This window comes from Saccostrea cucullata, unplaced genomic scaffold (assembly GCF_032062105.1).
Source record: "Saccostrea cucullata isolate Sc308-1 unplaced genomic scaffold, CSIRO_AGI_Scuc_v1 ctg1059, whole genome shotgun sequence".
In the NCBI taxonomy this organism is placed as follows: Eukaryota; Metazoa; Mollusca; class Bivalvia; order Ostreida; family Ostreidae; genus Saccostrea; species Saccostrea cuccullata.
Window position 1 is genome coordinate 100537 of NW_026933409.1, and position 21240 is coordinate 121776.

Here is a 21240-nt window from a genome sequence, read left to right on the forward strand (position 1 = left end):
ATCCGTCGTCAATTCAGTGTGTAAATAATGGACTAATGATTAGTTTGAGAAACGTCAGTCATCTCAATAATAAATTGTATTTGATGTCAAGGTCATTATCGACAATAGAACTTACGAAATGATGACTTTATAAACGAGACTGCTGAGTTATTTCTTTTTTCATCAACTTTACTGTTCATAGACTACTTCATTTTTGAAATTGAACATAATTATGTAGAGCATGCTCTTATATCATTACAATGAAACAGAAAATTTAGAATGCTGGAGTATTGGTTAAAATTAAAAAATACTAGCGATAATTGTATTTTAAGAAATAAATACCATGAAATGTTAGATGCGTGTGAATCAAACACTTTTCCTTGCTGGCTGTCACATATAAAAGAACTTGTTGATACTTTAGGCTTTGGTTATACATGGAAAATAATCTTAATGAAAAACTTTTTTGTTTGAGGTGAAACAAAGATTGGATGACATGTTCATACAAGAAGCACGAAGTTATTTTGAAGGTTCTCCGAAGTGCATTTTGCATAAGTATTTAAGTGATAGTTTTGATTTACAATTATATTTAAAAAGGTCAATAACACAAAAATATGTACAGCATATCATTTAATAATATCTGTCTTTTCACCAACTAGAGGTAGAACGAGGAAGATTTTTTAATATTCCTAGAATAGAAAGATTATATAAATTTTGTTCAATGTCACAGGTTTAAGACGAGTATCATTTGTTCTGGTTTGTCCATTTTTTCCCGATGTTAGAAAAGAGTATATTAAGAAATATTATCACCAAAAACCCTCTACCTTTAAACTTGTTCAATTGTTGTCGACAAAAAATGTAACAGAGTTATGTAAACTGGGAAAATATCTTTATAAATGTACAAAATTGAAAGCAGTTATTAATTGAAATTGATAGAACGAATTTATCCTCACTACTACTATTACTAAATTTATATTATTGTTCTTTGTCTGCTTTATGAATTTAGAATGAGTAGTTTGTAAGAATTTTAAATTTCTATGATCCTGCTTTACTTAATGTTCACATGACATTGAAATTGTTATACATATACTGTACAACCTGATTTATGTATATACGTTAAACCTATGAAGTGTATGGTTCTTGGTAATAAACAATACAATCAAAATATATTAAAAAATATTCTGCCTCACGAACGTGAGTGAAATGAGTTAAATATTTAACGACAAAACATTGAATTCTCCGTTTATTATACTTAATTTCTTCAATTTTCCCTTTGGCCTCTGTCTGTTAGAATAATAGGTCACATAAAGACACATAAAGCCTTCAAGTAATTGTTGTGAGATTGAAAACATTCTTAAGAAAGATTCCAACAACATACATGCATTTCGAGGAACATTGACAGTTTTAGTCTAATTCAGAATGGTTTTATCATTTTCTCTGTCTCTTATAACAGCCCAAGGAATATATTTTTCACAACAGCTTTATGGGGAGGAAAATCTAAAGTTAAACTGAACTTCTGATATTTGACCACAGTGAAAGGGTGTTTTTCTGATATCCTTTCACATTGAGTCAGAATATCATTTTTATTAATAAATAAATTGCAGTATTTCATTATTGAAAATGTACTAAACTAACATTACAGTGTATAGACCTGTACCTCACACAACTGTAAGTTGTTATTTAGAATTTGAACTTTAACAAATTGTCCACTCGTGCCTTTTGCGCAGGCTATGTCGATAACTTGTCGTGTAAGTCCAGGGCCTTTAAAGGATCCACAAGTCTTAAACGTTACGCCATCAACAGAGGCTAAAACGGAGGCATCTCGAAATCTTTCTCCTGTGAAAAAAGACAAAACTAAGTATTTATAGAAGATGATTCCATCCGTATCTGTTTAAAATTGGGATGACTTTCGTAAACAATTGCTAATCGCAAGTCTTAACTTGAAATAAGCATATAGATGCATTTCTTCGTTAAAACTTTTTGTAACCTCTCTAAAAGATAGATCGTGTCTTAGGCATTCTCTGCTTACAGTGCCGGGCCCGTCTTTCAATGTGCATGTAAAATGAACTGGACACAGTAGAAAAAAACATAAAACTTTAACATGTGATTGACATCAAAATGCAATAATTTTACCAGTGTTGTCCATTCTGTTGTAAATCCTGACAAAGGAGATACTGTGAACGATTCCTAAATCAACCTGCCAGAACGGCGAGGGTTCCCGTTGGGACACAAAACAACGATGTTCCACCGTGACGGGAATAATTCCATCCACTGCTTGACTAGGAGGATGATAAGAGTCAAATATTGACGAAGATGTCACCGTCTTTTCCAAAGCCGAATTTCCTTTCGATGACCGCTCTAATTATATTAACAAGAACTTAACGATATTTATTTGACACCATTATACAATTGTCTTTTGAAATATCAGTGAAAAGAAATAATTAGAGCCAAGCATTCAAAATTATGGAACCAAGCATTAGAAAGGCATCTTAACCTCTTACCTGTTGCCATCCCTAGTTAAAACGTTACCCTATTTACGATAATTTAAAAAAGGAGGGATCTTAAAATGTCTTACCATATCGAGTCCATTCATTATATTCAGACACAGTGTTATCCAAATATAGAACTACACAGCCCCAGCGACATAACTTCTTTGACGGATTGTAAAAGAAAGACACTATATTTTCCTCGTTGCAGAGGCTAACACAGTGAAGCAAGCTGGTAACGTATGTTGTTTTACAACCTGACGTTAAATGAGAATTAAAATAAGGTGTTTTGTTGAACTGTTGTAAAATTCCTGGAACGATATAAGTTATGAAAATAACTATTCTAGGGGAAAACATCACAGGTAACGCCAGAAATCTGTTGGATGATTTCAGTTGGAAATAATCGAGGCTTTCTTCATTTATATTTAATTAAAATAATCAATAAATATATTTTAAGTTAGGTAATTATACAGCTGGAACATAATGGAAATTCATCCAAGTAAATACAAAGAATAAAAGTCTCTTTAATAATTCACTGAAAGAAAAACCTAGTGAATTTAACTAGTGTGTTTCGTAAAGCGTTGGTCGTGATTTATAGTAAACTTTCAGTTTACTGGTTAAGATAGTGAGTTGTGGAGCGGGGGTCGTATAGATACTTAGATACCTAGTGAAAGTTACTTATCAATTCTAAATTTACTAATCTTCTCTAGTAAATATACCAATATCTGGTAAAACTACTATTGAGGTAGTGATTGTATGGACAGTGAATCTACTAGTTTTCTTCGTGACTTTAACTAGTTATTTTTTAACAGTGTTCAAAATTTTTAAATGATAAACATTTTTTTAAATTCTGTACGCTTTTAATGTTAAGTTATCACCTGTCTTCCAAATTAAATTTTATCATCGACACTTAATTATTGTTACGCCATAAATCATTATTAAGTTTTTTTCATACCAATTCTTCACTCATCTGAGTATACTGTATTTTGAATAGTGAGGTTCTGAATGGTTCCTCAGATAACGTGTAAAGTAATATAGTCTTCTTAAAGGGGCTGGGTGGTTGTGACCATTTTTAGAAGAGCTCCATATAAAGGTATAACAAAATAATTAAATTTTAAAACTAAAATTTATGAAATTTTTCTTTGACAAATGATAGTTGACAGCTTAAGATATCCCAAATTCATATCTGATGGTTAATAAAAAAATAATTTGTTGACCCCCTGGCCTCCTTAAAACAAACCTTAATTTAAAAACAAATTAGATTGATTGATTGTATATTGTTTAACGTCTCTCTTGAGAATTTTTCACTCATAAGGAGACGTCACCGTATGCCGGTGAAGGGCTTCAAATTTAGACCTATACTCGGCACTCAGGGCCTTTGAGCAGTGAGGGTTCTTTATCGTGCCAGCGCCTACCGTGACACGGGACCTACGTTTTAAAGGTCATATTCGAAAGACCCGTGACTTTCACTTCTGATGCCGAGCGCTTGGCGAAGGAACAGTCACTACCTATTTTTACGTCTAAGGTTTGACGCGGCGCCGGGAACGAGAATCGAACCCGGACCTCCCGATCACGAAGCGAACGCCCTACCACTAGGCTACCGTGAACGATATTAGAAAAATACAACAGCTACCGTGAACGATATTAGAGAAATACAACAGCTATTTGTTAAACAATATATTTTTAAAACACTTAAATATTAAACCTGTGTTTCCTCGTATAAGTACTATTATTTTCACTGAAAAGAAACAACACCGACGAACGTCGAAAAAAAATAATTGGATTAAATAAAGATGGAATTTTTGTAACATACGCTTTCCCAGGGGAAACAATATCCGGAAACTGGTAAAGAACAACACACATTAGAGTGTTTAGGACTGATCTACTGACTTCCTGAGCGTTTACTGTATATTTGACGAGGAAGAAGGAAGAGGGTCGTTCAGAGATTAATGTCCAAAGTGGTTTGTCCTATATATATACTTCCCGACTCTTTCTCACTGTCGGTATATTTATCTCTCATTCGCACATAATCTAATGTATACTATGTACATGTATTTGAATCACATCTAAAAAATATCTTGCCAGATGGATGTGCGGGCACAACACTACGTTGAATGTGGAAAGAGCGACTGTGTTGGAAATGTAACATCTTATTGTAAGACATGTCTATTGGCTCTCTGTGATGTCTGCAAAATCACACATAAAGCATCCTCAGAAAATCATAAAATTGTGCCTTATCTGGAAAGAAGGACACCCGCAGCAATATGTGCCATTCACGGAGAGCCTTATATTGCATGCTGTGAAAATTGTGAACTTCCGATCTGTGATCGATGTTTGGTTTATGAACACAGTGATCATAGACTCTGCGATATTTCTACAATGTTCACAAAAGTGAAGGAGTTCTGCGACAAGAGGATAATGGAATATCAGCGTAAAGCTGGTGGATTTGTAGAAGAATCTGATGCTATCAAAATTATCTTGGATAAAAATGCAAAGTCTGTAAAACAGACTATCCAAGCCTGCATCGAAAACACGACAAAAGAAATTTATCGATATCTGGAGGCAAGGAAAAATGAAATAGATGTCCAATCAGCAAAGATTGCAAAATATGAAAAATGTAAAGAAGAAGATCCAGAGAAATTTTTAGTGTTTTGCAAAGAGAACGAAATAAGACAAATGCAATTAGAGGACACTGCCATTCTTTCAGCTGTTGGAGAAGACCCGCTTTTCTCGAAAAGATTAGAATCGTTAGTTTCAAAAGATTTTAAACTGAGCCATATAGAAAGCGACTGTTTAATCACCAATCAAACATCTGGATTAGTTGTAGGCGAAGTGGAAGCGGTTTGCCATTTTGTTATAAAAGACCTAGCGTACATAGGTCATATTGTTTGTGATACTAACGGAATGGCCTGGGTAAGTGATGGGAAGTTCCTTTTTCTAGTAGATGTTGTAGGGTATGCGCACAGAAAATTCAAATCCAGAGGAAACAGATATGGATTCCATTCAGTACTCGAGGAAGCCGTGCTGTTCACTGGTTTCAAGGAGGAGAATGTCATCAAAAAGGTATCAGATGGGAAAATAAATGTTTTTACAGAAACAGAAGACTGGAAACCTGTTTGCATCCATTATTCAACAAATACAAAGCAGGTTATTGCTGGAATGAACGCTGGAGAGAAAGCTTGCATCTCTCGATATGATATTGAAGGTCATCTTCTGCAGAGAATATTCTCAAATCCTGAAGGACAAGAACTTTATAAAAAACCACATTACATAACGGTCAACAACAATGGTGATATCTGGGTATCGGACATGCTAATACAGGCAGTTATCGTCGTCAACAAAAATGGAATCCACCGTTTCAATTACATGGGTTTAAACACAGATTCTGAAGCCTCTTTTAACCCATGCGGTATTTGCCACGATGCTCTTTCTAACATTATAGTATGTGGAAGTGACGGAATCAATATCATAGACAAAGATGGACAGTTTATTAAGTTGCTTCTTACTCACGAAAATGGCGTCCAGAATCCATCCAGTGTATCAGTGGACCGAGACGGACGACTCTGGGTTGGGCAGTTCAGTGACAACATAGTTACAGTGTGGCGTTATTTAGAATGACATTAGTTACTTTGTTTAAACTTAAACAGAGCAGAGGTCCCTATGGACAAAACAAACGAAATCGTTTCAACTCCAAACTTTTTCATCATTTAAGAAAATATCATCAGAAAATTATCTTCGGTATTTTTCATGCGTTTTTTTATTTTGTAATAATTTCAGAATGTGAAAGTAGTAATTCCACAGCTGAAAGCTAGTCTAAAATGTTCTACAAAGCCTCTATTTCCTCAATAAAAAAAATTAATAGTGGCGGCGAAAGAGAAACTTCAATAGTACTGTGCAACAATATATTCGAGAAGTGCTTTCAATCAGATGTGTATGCTACAGAATCCCAAGACATTTTTGGAAAATTTGAAATCACAAAATTTACCAAATCAACAGCATTAAAACGTACGATTTTAAAACTAAATATACAACTATTCCCAACGATAAATTAAAGCCCAGGCTTTTTGACAGTATTGACAGCTGCTATTTCAATTAATTGGACCTCGTAAATTTACTTACTTTGTCATTGGTAATTTGCAAAATAACTTTGTGAAAAACATTAAGATTGTACATACAAGTACTCAAAAGTGAATATTAAAAAGATACTCAAGTTTCTGATTGACAATATCTATGTGGTTTTGAAGACCAGGTCATCCAACAATTTATTGGAATTCCCATGGGTACCAATTGCGCCCAGGTATTAGCAGACCTTTTTTGTATTCACATGAAGCAGAATTTGTACAAAATCTTTTACGTGAAAAGAAGAAAACACTTTATTTGGCCTTCAATGCGACAATAAGACATATCGACGATGTAATGTCAATTAACAATGGTTATTTCCGTTTGTATGGTATGTCGATACGATATATCCTGGTGAGATTGAGAAAAAAGATACCACAGAGTCTGACAAATCTGTTTCATATTTGGATATTCTACTTCAAAAAGACTCCTTACAGCCAAGGTCTACAATAAACGTGATTATTTCAATATTCTATAGTCAACTTCCCATACTTATGTACCAATATACCTTCATCATCTGCATACGGAATTTATATATCTCAGTGGATTTGATACACAAGAGCATGTTCTACGTATGAACAATTTCTACAAAAGTGTTTCTTCTGCTCCCATTTTGTATTGTTTTATGGACTCGTGAATACTGTTCCTATCTCGATATGTTTCATGAAAAAATACATGTATCGGTTGAGTGAAGTAGATATAAGATAGCTAAAACTGAATTTGAACATTATATATAAAGCTGGTCCATCAAAGTGCACAATTAATCCAGTTCTTATGTCATCGCAAACAGTGATATGGAGTCAATAACTTATTAATAAATTGTACTGAAATTCTTATAACTGTCAACACCCTTCCGTTAGCAAAAATTAATTAAAGTTGATCATTATTGCTTGGACTGAAAACCCTTAATCAATGATTGCAACAACACATTCAAGAAGTGCTGTAAATCAGATGTGGGTAGTTAAAAATTCCAAGGAACGTTCGGACAATTTCAAATCACAAGATTTTACTAAAATCAACAGCTTAAAAACGTAAAATTTTTCAACTTTTTACACAACCACTCCCACTGATAAATTAAAGTCCATGCATTTGATATAATTGACAGCTGCCTTTTCATCAAAAATAGAAATCGTAAACTTATTTACTTTGTCATTGGTCATTTGCAAAATTATTTTGTTAAAAACAACCTGATTGTACACACAAGTACTCTGAAGTTGAAATCACGAATTAAAGATGCTTGAGCAACTGATTGACCATATCTACATATATGTCGTTCTTGGAGATCAGATCTTCCATCAATCTATAAGAATTCCCATTGGTACCAATTGCGCTCCGTTATTAGCAGACCTTTTTTGTATCCACATAGAGCAGAATTTGTGCAAAATCTTATGCATTAAAAGAAAAACACACTTGCTGTGGCCTTTAACTCGAGAATTAGATATATCGACGACCGTATTGTCGATAAACAATGGTGATTTCCATTCCTACGTCCATACAATATATCCTGGTGAGCTTGAGATAAAAGATACCACAGACTCTGACATATTCATATTTGGATATTTTACTTGAAAAATATGTTTATGGAAATCTAACAATCAAGCTCTATGAAAAACGTGATTACACTGGCTTTTCTATCGTCAACTTCCCTTACTTATGCAGCAATATACCTTCATCACCTGCGTGTGGAGTTTATATATCTCAGTTGATTCGATACGCAAGAGGATGCTCTACGTATAAACAATTTCTAAAGCGAGGTTAACTATTGACAAACATGTTGATGAAACAAAATATTCAGCAGTCGCATTTGAAGTAATCATTTCGTAAGTTCCATTGGTCGATACAATGACCTTGTCATCAAATACAATTAATTACTGAGTCAAATGCTGACTGACGTTTTAAATACTAATATTAATTGTTAATCTATTATATACGCAAAGCATTTACGACGGATTTTCCCGTTATTTCCGTATCATGACAAGGAGCCCCGGGGATGACCGCGGTCGACAGTGGATACTCACTCCTCCTAGGCACCTGATCCCACCTCTGATGTTTAAGAGGTCTGTGTTTGCTCTGCTACTATTTTGTATGGTTTTATGGACTTTTGATCTTGCTATTCGTTATATCCATGTCTTTTATGCAGAAAAAAAAACTGTAAAAAGAAATTAGTAGGAATGGTGAGTCTTTAGGACTTTTGCAAGAAGCCCTGCCTTTTTCAGTTGACGGCTTACCTTTACACGAGGACAGTGTACGGAATCTAACGACAGAAATATTTAGCTCAACAATTAATTCAACGAAAATAGTCCGTTATTTCAAAGGACAGAGAAGCTGTCCTTGAAGAAAACTACAATCATCCTACTCTCAACATCCGGCCTTCAAACGTTAGTGCCCCTAACATCATTTCTTTGATCATAGAAAGAGTTTCTGATCTATTATAAATTCTGTTCTTCAGTACATGATACAGCTTTAAATGTCAAAGTAAACTGTAAAAGTCCTATAATATGTGATATATTTTTTTCTTTGGTGATAAAAGTGAGTGGCAATACAAAAATATTCTGGGTCCTGGCACGTATTTTCGTGGATATCAATATTTTTGAAAGACTCGGTAAGCGAATACTTTAACTTGTTTTCCCCATGGATGTAAACATTTGAGAGTGATTTACCAAATACATGTACAAGACCCCCCCCCCCCAATTAAGAATTTATACTCAGTTCCTGTAAGTTTAGATGTGAAATTTAATGCATATCTGCAAAGACCATAGGAAATGGGAAATGCCAAATATGCAAACTAAAGCATTCTTTGTATACATGTGAAAGATATTGCATGAAGAAGAAGGATATGGAGATAACGAACATTATTCAATCTCAAAGTCCATGAAACAATACAAAATAGGAGCAGGGCAAACACGGACATCCGAAACATCAGAGAGGGGATCAATGGCCATGGAGGAGTGAGCATCCCCTGCTGACCGGTCACACCCGCCGTTTACTCCTTGTCTTTATCAGGAAATAACGGAAAAATCCTTCGTCAATTCAGTGTATAAATAATGGACTAACAATTAGTATGAAAAACGTCAGTCAGCATTTGACTAAATGATAAATTGTATTTGCTGACAAAGTCATTGTATCGACCACAGAACTTACGAAATGATGACTTTAAACGAGACTGCTGATGTTCTTGTTTCATCAACTTGCTTGTCAGTAATTTACCTGCTTTTAGAAATCATTCATACGTAGAGCATGCTCTTGCGTATTGAATCAACTGAGATAGATAAACTCCGTTTACAGGTGACAATGGTATATTGCTGCAAAAGTAAAGGAAGTTGACGATAGAAAAGTTAAAGTCATCATGTTTATCATATAGGTTGGTTGTTAGATTACCATTAACGTCTTTTTCAAGTAAAGTATCCAAGTATGAAACAGATGTGTCAGACTCTGTGGTATCTTTTATCTCAAGCTCACCAGGATATATATCGACGTAGGAATGGAAATTACCATATTGTTAATTGACAATACGTGGTCGATATATCTAAATAACGAGTTGAAGGCCACAACAAGTGTTTTCTTCTTTTCACGCATAAGATTTTTCACTAACTCTGCTTCATATGAATATAAAAATAGGTCTGTTAATAACGGAGCGCAATTGGTACCCATTAGAATTCCAATAGATTGTTGGAATACCTGGTCTCCAAAACCACATAGATATTTTCAATCAGAAAATCAAGCATCTCTTTGATGTCAACTTCAGAGTACTTGTGTGTGCAATCAGAATGTGTTTTAACAAAATACTTTTGCAAATGTGAATTTTTGAGTATCCACATCTGATTCACACCACTTCAATATATTTGAAGTTTTACCTGGGATATGGTTGTGTATAAACTTTTATTGTATAGTTTTTAAGCAGTTGATTTTGGTAAATTCTTGTGATTTCAATTTGTCTAAAATTTCTTTGGAATTTTTGAGTATCCACATCTGATTCACACCACTTCTTAAATAATATTGTTAGTAACTTCACTTCTGTCAATATAGTAATTTTTCGAAAACAATTATATAGAATAAAAAAGACTCACAACAACAGGATAATTAAAGAACTGATTTACCCTTATACTCCTGAAACATTAAGATTGAAAACAACAAATATCGCTTTAAGTGTTAAATATAGTAGATATAAATCATGATTAAATAATGCATTGTTACTAATTGTACACTCAGTTCTGCTTTCATGCACAGCAGGCAGAAACATTAGGCAGCAAAAACTAACTGTGATTATGAAACTCAAAATTGACAAAAAAGCAAAATAGAACCCCCTAGTCTATAAAAAAGGAACCACTAAGATGCTTTCTGAATTCCAAGTTGTACAATTGGCAAGTAATCAATATATAAAACTAAAAGAGAAACATGATAGCACTGTTTGTACATGTTTATATAATTATTGGAAAACGTGCTCATTTTTTTTTCATTTTGTCAAAATGTAAAATTCACACAAAAAATGAGTAGCATTAAAATTCATAACTTATAAGGTTACATTGACTAAAACAGTATCGATTATTTACAAGTACCGGTAAAAGGGAACAGTTAAAATTTATTTATCTGAAACATTAACGTTTAAAGTAGGAAACTGGACCAAATATACATTACAAGGGCTGTTCAATAAATAATGCCCTGGTGCTCGGAAAGAAACAAAAAAGCCTTTCAATGATTCAGCCATAATGATTTCACTTAAATATTCTATTTTAATTAAAACACGTGTTCGTAACATTTTTATCCAATTTCTGATTGTTTTTAAAACACATTTTGAGTATGGCCCTTCGTATACTGGCAGATCCTATGATTTCCTGGACTTGTTTCCTCTTTCTGAAAGGTTTTTTTCAGTTTGGAAATTGAAACAAGTCAAAGGGTGAAAGATGTGGTGAATAATATTGGTGAAAAACATTATCTTTCTGTTTAAACCTAAAACTCCTTTACTCTTCATGGTGGGTGGGTTTGGACGCTATAATGAAGAAATCTAATGAAGTGGATTCCTGATTTTGGTTCCGTCCTCTTATAAACCTTTCATTTTTTTTTGCAAAAAATTGCTTTCTAGACCTCTTCAGAAATTAAACTGCCTCACCGAATAAAAAATTTAACAACAAGACCACTAATATGTAAGAAAATGGCAGATAAAACAAACTGTTTTTGTGCTTTTGCAATTCTTTGCTCTTCTCAGACCTTGGTTGCGTTTGTCAAGTGCATCTACTGGTAAATTTATTTTGAGGGTTTAAGGGAAAGGATTCAGATTTCAATATCTGTTTGAATTTCAAACAACGGTGGAAATCTACAGTTTTGGTTATTTAGATAATTATTTAGATATTCGTACACGCTGTCGTTTTCACTCATTTTCAAAACATAGAGTGACCATTGAGTACTAAGCTTTCTTTACTGTCAAAAGTTTCTTAAATACAGTGTAAACTATCCCCCAAATGATCAATTTTGCTATGTGTATTGAAGTCAATCAAACATCATTAGTGATATTTGTTGAATTTTGGCAAACAGTAAATTGGTTGTTGCAATTCTTTGTCGTCAAGAACGGTACCCATTTTTGATGCCCATTATATAATTTTTGTCCATTGAAATCAACCTGCTCATGTGTCTATAAAACAGACATTGCTTGCTGTAAATTTCACATATTTCACTGATTATTTCTTTGGGACTCTTAACGAGATTTACAGCAGTTTTCATGAAGCATTTAATTTCACTTTAGTTTACTGATTCTTTATCATTAATTTTAATGAAGTGATTCGAATATCACTTGTTTTCCAGCTTCTCACCATTGAAATATATGGTGAAAAGTGGACACATAAACTGTAATAAATTCATTAAAAATTCAATCATGAAAGAAAGTCAAGCTTTATGTCATATGATTTCTATATTGTATGTAATAGGGCTCAGGAAATTATTTATTGAACAGCCCTCGTAAGTCTTACAAATGTGTACATGAGGAGATAAAAATGAAAGAAAATCACAGTGTGTAAACCTGAACCTCACACATCTGTAAAAAATTATTTAGAATTTGAACTTTAACAAATCGTCCAACGGTGCCTTTTGCGCAGGCTATGTCGATAATTTGTCTTGTGACCCCGGGTCCTTTGAAAGATCCACAAGTACTGAACGTTACCCCATCAACAGAGGCTAAAACGGAGGCATCTCGAAATCTTTCTCCTGTGTAAAAACAAAGAGATTATGCAGTTACACGAAATGAAATGCAGACAGTTATGTTAAATAATACAAAAAATCTTATCTACTATATATTTTTGCTCTTGAAGACAATGCATTTGGAGATAGAATGATGACTTAATATATAAATAACTATAAAGGATGTTTGTTATAAAAACAATGAATGTGCATATTCACTTAACAAAACTTCGAAGTGTTCAGTCTTATAAATGTATTTATTCAAAAACTACATGATAGAATAGTATGATATTTATTTGTAACCATTGAGTCTTCTCAACAATTGTTAAAGAAATCAATTATCACTGATGAAAATCAAAGTTCCGCGCACGTGATGAAGCTTAAAAACAATAAATTTGTACTTTGCACCACGTGCTATGTGTTATTAGCAATATATCTTTTTTGTGGCAATTGTCAATTTTTAAAAATTGGTTTAACTAAAAAACACAAAACATAGGCGAAATGACCATTGAAAAAGGGGGGAGAGCTTTTGAAATGTTCATATCTGTATCATCCTTGCACTGTGATTTACGCACTTTTATTTCAGTGTTTATTTGTCCGTGACATAACTTTTAAAAAATTTACAATGTGCTGACCACACATTTAAAAAATATTTTGGATGTTCGTCAATTTTCATCGTCAAGTTATAACAATTTGAAAGCTTTGGACAAAATTTAACCAAACCGGAGATGTTCTGGATCTTGAGGCCAAGGTTTCCCAGCACAGGTTAAAAGATTGTGAAATTGTCCTGAAATTATTTCAGAAACATTTAAACAAACAAATACAATGGTAAAGAAAATGTTCAGACATTTGTGCTCGTAGCAGTCTCTTTTCATCTCAAAGACTCTGAATCACCCTTAAAGCGGTACACTTACATGTACGTGCTGAACGCCGAAGGATATCTACTAAAAGACATCTTTGTGACGATACACTGCCAAATCCCCGGATATGAATCCCACAGACTACATACGGGAATTATATAAGGAATGTCAATCCCCCAATCACACAAAATCCATGCATTGTATGGCAGCCGATGGGTCAATTTTCTACTCTGGGGTACATGTACATTGTATATAAGAGAAAAGGATGTTTTGTAATAATTAGAACAAGTGTTTCATGCAAATTTTTAATTATAGGGAACAATGTCCTTGAAATTTTGCTGAAGAAAGACCGACCGTACACAACCTAACAGAAACCCAGGTATATTCGCTCTCATATATTCTGATTGGTCCCGGACCCAGCGCACCCAAGCGAATTTTGAACAGAGCGAACTGAAAGCGAACCCCAAATTCAGTTGCAGTCCCAGAAAGCGAATGCGCGTTCGGTATTACATAAGAGAGCTGCCAATCAGGATTAGCAATTAACCAATCAGTGCATCGACCAATCAAAATGGCAAACAAATGTATTGGGATAAAACAACTTTTCAGCGCGTTTTTTAACGTAAATCAAACAGTGTATGTGTACATGTTTCCAGTCTATTATTTTTACATATCCTTTTTGAAGTTAATATCAGAGGATATATGGTGAAAATTTCATTCGAAAATAACAATTTTAAAAAAAGTTATTGAATTAAAATTTTATGAGCACACAGTTTGCACTTTACAAAATTTAATGTTATTCAACACCCCTTTCATTGATATTAGTGTTATGTACATTTTCTGAACACATTATATCAAGCTCGTGCCCTGTTTTGTTAATTGAAACCGGCTGTAATCCTGAACACACATGGCGATATACTGTGTGTACGTTTTTTTCGAACAATATATTTTGTGGATTATGTAATTTTTTTTCTTGTAATACACAAACTTTTCCTATTAATTAAGAATAAAATTAAAATTTGTCAAAGTGCAATGATGTGACAATCAAACACATCCAAAAATTTAAAAATAACATATGTTTTTTTTTTTAATTTATTTTCGTGTGAAATGCTATTAAAATATATAAGTCGTGATATTATACAGAAAATATTAGCTTGAAATCTGTGTCTAAAATGATTATTAAGATATAATTTTTTATATATTTTATTACATCGCCAGCATGATATATTTATAAATTCATTTTCTTTATTTTCAAAAATAAACAAAAACTAAAATTATATCTCCATACAAAGTTTAATTTAAAGTAACACAATGAGTCAAAACATGTTTCATTTACGATATCTGTAGCATACAGAGAAAGTCTTATGAAAATTATGAGTATATAGCTAGGATATGACAATTAAACTGCAAGAAAAAAAATGCACAACAACCGGAAAAACAAAAAACCGTTTCGTTGTTTTCATGTATGTCAAAGTCACGCCACTTTTATTTTTAGCTCATACTTGTAAGCATCATTCAACTGGAGCATGCAAAGGGGAGAAATATGTTCTAACAACTTTTTAAAAAAAATTGCATTAAAATTGTTTGGCGCGCACCCTAAGGAAGCCCGTAGCGGACCTAGAAAAATACTTTTGAAATTTGAAAAACGAACCCCAAATTCAATATATTTAAGTCGTTAGAAAGCTTTTAATGCGCGAATTCGGTATTGATAACAAATTTGTTGAGCTGCCAATTCAAAAATTTGTTGATACAATTAACAGTTTTAAAATTCTAAAACGTGTTATAAGAATTGATTTTAATAACATAATTTGTTATAACAAATTTTTTAAAATGGCAAACAAAGGTTGTATCTATATTTGTTTATATTGTTTTCATGTGAATTTAATTCGTTATCAAAGGTCATGAATTCCATTTGTTTTATTTTTAGTTTTAACGAAAACTTGTAAGCATCATTCAAATGGAGCATGTTATAACAGATTAAAAATAAGCAAATATTGTTCTAACAACTTTAAAAAAAAACAAACTTGAATTAAAATGTTTTGGTCTACTTACATTCATTCCTGGGTACTTGAGAACTTGGTAACTTATTCATCTTTTCTGCGCACGCATACAATAGGGAAGAAGTATTTAGCAATATTTTCGTTATGGGGCATAGTAAAATTTATTTAACTTTTATTTTTCTCTATAAAAATAGATTTTTTTAGGTTCTGAAACCTGTAATTTTCTGAAACCTTATACTTTTAGGAATTGAATAAGATTAATACGGGTTAGACATGCAAAAATTCTACATTTGTCAATTTTCCCCTTTGTGTGTCACGGTGTCTCTTTAAAGTCCAATTAATTAATAAACATGAAAAATATACTTTGGGGAAATGTATCGGCCATTGCGTAATTTGCACAAAAGGAAAAAAAGATAATAAATGTTTTTTTTTCACTTGTTACTGAAAATAAAGGAGAAATGAAAACAAACTGGTCTCAAAATTATCGATCTTCTAATTTAAAAAGAAAAGATAATCAAATATACATTGCACTGTATATCATTTCAATATTCCTTTCACATGTTGTCAATAAAACAAAATATTTCAAAAGGAAATAGCTACAGCAGGTTCATAGAACAAGCAAATGACGGGGAGGGAAACTCGTACATGTAGAAATAGAAAAAAAAAACACCGGGCGTTATACTTAAAATCAAGAGAATTTGCGGTTATAATTTTGGTTTTGTATGAAATATCTAGAAATATCTTTTTGACAAGACTCATTTTCAATTTCGTTTATGTGTGAATATGTGGAGGAGGGGAGGGGCGATGCCGTGAACCAGTAAAAACATAAATACTTTTATTTATTTGAAAACGACTTGAGCAAATTAAGCAATATATTCTTATCGGGAGAAAATAATTGTTTTTTTTTTTAATTCTGATTTGAATCAGATCGTTGTTACCCTCCGAAATTCTAATAGTCGCTGTACAAAGTGATCATCAGAAATTCAAGCGTAACAAAGATCTGATTTTAATAACATTTTTTAAAATAAATTGTCCAGTAAATATGTACATGTATTATAAGTCTTGATGTGAAATTATGAAACATAAGGCCATATAAAATTAATCTTTAGATTCTCATCCCCGCCCGCCCCTCTCAAAATGTCCCGCCCCGATGTTTTTTATTTTGATTTTTGGGTATTTTCTTGTATTTTTATTCAGTAAGAATTTGGGTCAAAGTTTAAGAGTTATCTGCCCGATCTTATTAAAATTCGCGTTTATAGCAAAAACGCCATGTGAAGAATGGAGAAAAATCGGCAATAAAAGCAGTTTAAATGTGTAAGGAAAAGATAATTTGTCAGTATAGAGAAGGCTCAAGAAGAAAAAAATAGCATAAACACATATAGAACCATCACTGGCAGGAGCAAGTATGTAGAGAGATTATAACTAAGTAAAAATAGACGAGGAAAGTCTTTTTAAAGTTATATATAACGATCTCCAGTTGTGTGACTTAGCTTTGAAATAAAAAAAAAAAAAAAAATCTACAACATCGTAGACAGACTTATATAGAGAAGGGCTAGATTTTTCAGTAGAATAATTATTAGAACATTTATATAGAATTTTCAAATTAAGAAGTCACGCATACACAATTTATTGGTATCCACACCTCAGTTTGTTAAGGGTGTGCAGTATAATGTGTACTTGTTAATTTGTTAATTAACAATAAATATTTAACTTTTAAAGAAAAAAAAAATTCTTTAAATATTTAAAAGAATATGAAAAGAATTAAATCTATTCATATTTGCATTAAGGTAATGAAAAAAATGTGTACGGGGCGTCCATTGTTTTGTTGATACTTAGGCATATATATAAATTAACAATTATAAAATATAAAAAATAAAATCCGCCCACCCGCCCCAATTGTTTTGCAAATTAGGATGAGAATCTAAAGATTAATTTTACCTGGCCTAAATTCCAGATTTTTTTTCATCGAAAATTGTTTTCGAAGAGGTGTGCAAATCCATTTATAGACATTAAAAATATTGCACATTATTTGTCCTTCATTTAGTGGAACTCTTCAACTCCAGGGAAGAACCCAACAAAGTTCAAGCTACGTTGCGTATGACCTTAACTTAGAATTTCACGGGACTGAAATTCCGAGCGCTGAGAAATTAGGGAATCAGCATCGATTATAATTCTACGTCGGAACTGCGGAAAATTTCGATCCATGTTGTCATTTTAATAATGAAATAATAGGTTTTAATGAAATCTATTGAGATAACGAACAGTATTCAAGCTAAAATGTCCATTAATTAGTACAAATAACAGCAGAGAAAAAATCGGACCTCCAAAACATTTAGAGTTGGGATCAGGTGCCATGGAGGAGTGAGCATCCCCTGCCGACCGGTCACACCCTCCTTATACCCCTTGTCATAACGGAAAAAGCAGTCGTCACTTCTAAGACCCACGATATAAATAATCTGAACATCACTAGACATTATACCTGTAGTTGTTTTTGCTTTCTCTCATTTCTACAGTAAATGTTCTGAGTGAAACATACACATTATTAAAAACAGACCTCGGGCCCTGTGAACACAAACGTTTCCGGGGCGTGTTTATTTTCTTAAACCCTGCACCTATCGACGAGCATGAACTAACAATACAGGTGAATAAGTTTTGCTTTCATCCTCTGTCCACATTTTTTTGTGTTTCCAGTTTTTCTACAACGGTAAACCATTTTAACACTTTAGAATGTAATAAGACCCTTATTCGCCGAAGAATAATCTATTCACGGACCATGATCTAACCATGATCTACTCCTCTTAAAACTAAAAGCATATGGCCTGTCCAATCCAGCATTAGATTTGTCAAAGAGTTATCTATCAAATAGGAAACGGTGTGTTAAGGTTGCTTCCCATTTAAGTGAAATGTTGGATATTCTGAAAGGTGTTCCTCAAGGATCCATTCTTGGACCTGTATTTTTTAATATTTTTATTAGTGACCTGTTCTTTTTTGTTAAAAACCTGTCCCTCTACAATTATGCAGATGACAATACTTTAGCAAAATCTCACAAAACTTTACAAAATGTTATAAACTCCTTACAGGAAGACAGTTTTTCTCTTATCAAATGGTTCTCAAATAATAAAATGAAGGCAAATCCTGAAAAAATTCCAAGCATATATCTTTATAATGATATCCGAAACACCACGTCCTTTAATGTATTCAAGAACGACATATCTACCTGGTGTGGATATCAGAAATGCAACTGTAGTGTATGTAAATACCAGTACATGCTGCCTGTGTCTGAGAAGCCTTTTGTGTTCTTTTGTGGTGACTTGAAATATTTGTGTGCGAATGCTTTTGTTTCGTTTATTTATTATTTCTCTTCTACTATTATTATTATTTTTTTAATGTTCTTTGAATGTCCATATGTGTGCAAAGTATATGTATTAATTGCTTTTTATGTTGCTTTCCTTGTTGTTCAGCTCACATTTCTGTCAGTTTTTGTAAATGTTATGTCTGTACTGTGCTTTTGACAAGCATATATTATTCATTTCTCTCAATTATTTTATTTTTTTTTATTTTCATCAGCATAATCAGTGCTTATTAGGTCTTGAGCTTTATTTTTCTTTTGACTGCGATAATCATCCGTGTGCAAAACAATTCATGCTGCTTCCTTTTTTAGTTTACGGAAAGATAAAAAATGTGTGCAAAGTATATGTATTAATTGCTTTTTATGTTGCTTTCCTTGTTGTTCAGCTCACATTTCTGTCAGTTTTTGTAAATGTTATGTCTGTACTGTGCTTTTGATTATTTGTAATAGTTGCTAGTTATGATCTGTGATTTTTTTTCTTTACCCTTAATTAAAGTGTCATTTTAAATTGTTTCATTTAAATTGTCTTTTGTTTTACTAACAATGTTTATTTTCACTAATTTTTATCTTTGTGTAAATATGTTAAAGTCGTTTAAAGAGCTCATCACAGCTCATGTTATTTCTGTTGTATTGTATGTATGTGTCGACTATAAATAACATTTACTTGACTTGACATGAACAATGAATCCACTCTTTGACTCAAATACTGTAGAAAAATTGACCAAAAAAAAAATCCGCGATGCTGTAAACCAGAAAGCAGAGTGCTTACCCACGACATCCATTCTGTTATAAATCCTGACAAAGGAGATACTGTGAACGGTTCCTAAATCAACCTGCCAAAACGGTTTGGGTTCCCACTGGGAGAAAAAACAACGGCGTCCCTCTGTGACTGAGGAAGTAAGGATCCCGTCCACCGCTAGACTCGGGGGGTCAGTAGAAGCAAACACTGACGAGGAGCTGGTCGTCCGTCCCAAAGCCGAGTTTCCTTTAGACGAACGTTCTAAACATGAAAAAAAAAAATACAATAATTGTAACTGTTTTTTTTGTCATTATCTCAGAAATGACTTCATCCAAATTAGAAGACTATAAAGGATGAGACATTTTACGGACATAGAGAACAATTCTATTTTTAACTGCTATATTTCAAAATTTATGACAGAATGATGTAATGGTGGTCGAAATAGAATAACATATGCTTAGAAAATTTCACGGTTAGGGCAGAGAAACAGTGTTTTATTTACTATTAGTTTGGTAAAAAAGATATACTTCTAAAAAACCGACGGAATATAGATATAGCTAGCTTACGCTCTTTTTATTTAGATCTTGAATATATGATAAAAGGTTTAAAAATAAAGAAATCTTGATAAAGATATTACCGTAACGAATCCATTCGCTTTCTTCCAGCGAAGAGTTGCCCGAATATAGAACAACACAATCCCAGCGACATAACTTCTTTGACGGATTGTAAAAGAAAGACACTTTATTTTCTTCAGTGCAGAGGCTACCACAGTGAAGCAAGCTGGTCACGTATGTTGTTTTACAACCTGACGTAAGATAAGAATTAAAATAAGGTGTTTTGTTGAACTGTTGTAAAATTCCTGGAACGATACAAGATATGAAAATTACAAGTTTAACGAAAACCATGACTGATAGTTAAAGGAATATATGGTTGTAAAGTTGGAAAGTAAATTGAATCGTTCCTTCATTCATATTTCATTTTAAATCGATAAAACGATTTTATGCGAATTTGAATAGTTATGTAAAAAATTACTGAATCAGGTTTTTTTTATTATTGAATATTAATAATATACTAGAATTTATTGATTGTATTTGGATCAGAAACCATCTATTTTATTTTATCATATATATCACACATATAGCGTTGTTTATTTATGGTGATGGAGTTAAAACATCGGCTGCGCCTGGCCTAAGTGGATAAAGCATAGGTATATGTGACAACTCTTACATCGCTAAAAATTCAACACTTTTAAGAGCAAGTTGTGGTTAGGACCTTTAAAACGAGGCCCCATCGCGGTATTTGTTTGCACATTAAAAAAAAACCCACTGGTCAATATCCCGAATTGTCGAGTAAAGGATTAAATTTGAAGCCCTTTGCTAGTATATGATGACGTCACTGTAGGAGTAATAAAGGTAATCTAACAACAAAGCTCCATTATAAACGTGATGACTTTAACTTTTCATCGCCAACTTCTCTTACTTATGCAGCAATATACCTTCATCACCTGCATACGGGGATTATATCTCATTATATCTCATAGATACTA

At 32.9% G+C, this 21240-nt stretch overlaps 2 protein-coding genes across 2 annotated transcripts; both read right to left on the minus strand.

The window, feature by feature from the left end:
• Nucleotides 1-1212: 1212 nt before the first annotated feature.
• LOC134238254 (fucolectin-4-like) lies at nucleotides 1213-2823 on the minus strand. The gene is made up of 3 exons (XM_062720373.1): nucleotides 2552-2823; nucleotides 2110-2334; nucleotides 1213-1812 (listed from the first exon to the last, which is right to left on the minus strand). Exons 1-3 carry the CDS (start codon nucleotides 2817-2819, stop codon nucleotides 1613-1615), a joined length of 693 nt encoding a protein of 230 aa, XP_062576357.1. The 5' UTR covers nucleotides 2820-2823; the 3' UTR covers nucleotides 1213-1612.
• Nucleotides 2824-12405: 9582 nt separating this feature from the next.
• Nucleotides 12406-20599, minus strand: LOC134238273 (uncharacterized). The gene is made up of 3 exons (XM_062720399.1): nucleotides 20332-20599; nucleotides 19725-19955; nucleotides 12406-12776 (listed from the first exon to the last, which is right to left on the minus strand). The coding sequence occupies exons 1-3, from the start codon at nucleotides 20597-20599 to the stop codon at nucleotides 12577-12579; spliced, it is 699 nt and encodes a 232-aa protein (XP_062576383.1). The 3' UTR covers nucleotides 12406-12576.
• Nucleotides 20600-21240: the final 641 nt, after the last annotated feature.

Coding starts and splice junctions, on each gene's coding strand:
- LOC134238254 (XM_062720373.1), bottom strand. CDS start 2,819: ATGTTTTCCCCTAGAATAGTTATTTTCATAACTTATATCGTTCCAGGA. Junction 2,335..2,551: donor TAATGAATGGACTCGATATG/GTAAGACATTTT, acceptor TAATATAATTAG/AGCGGTCATCGAAAGGAAAT. Junction 1,813..2,109: donor CAACAGAATGGACAACACTG/GTAAAATTATTG, acceptor CTTTTTTCACAG/GAGAAAGATTTCGAGATGCC.
- LOC134238273 (XM_062720399.1), bottom strand. CDS start 20,599: ATGGTTTTCGTTAAACTTGTAATTTTCATATCTTGTATCGTTCCAGGA. Junction 19,956..20,331: donor AAGCGAATGGATTCGTTACG/GTAATATCTTTA, acceptor TTTCATGTTTAG/AACGTTCGTCTAAAGGAAAC. Junction 12,777..19,724: donor TAACAGAATGGATGTCGTGG/GTAAGCACTCTG, acceptor GTTTTTACACAG/GAGAAAGATTTCGAGATGCC.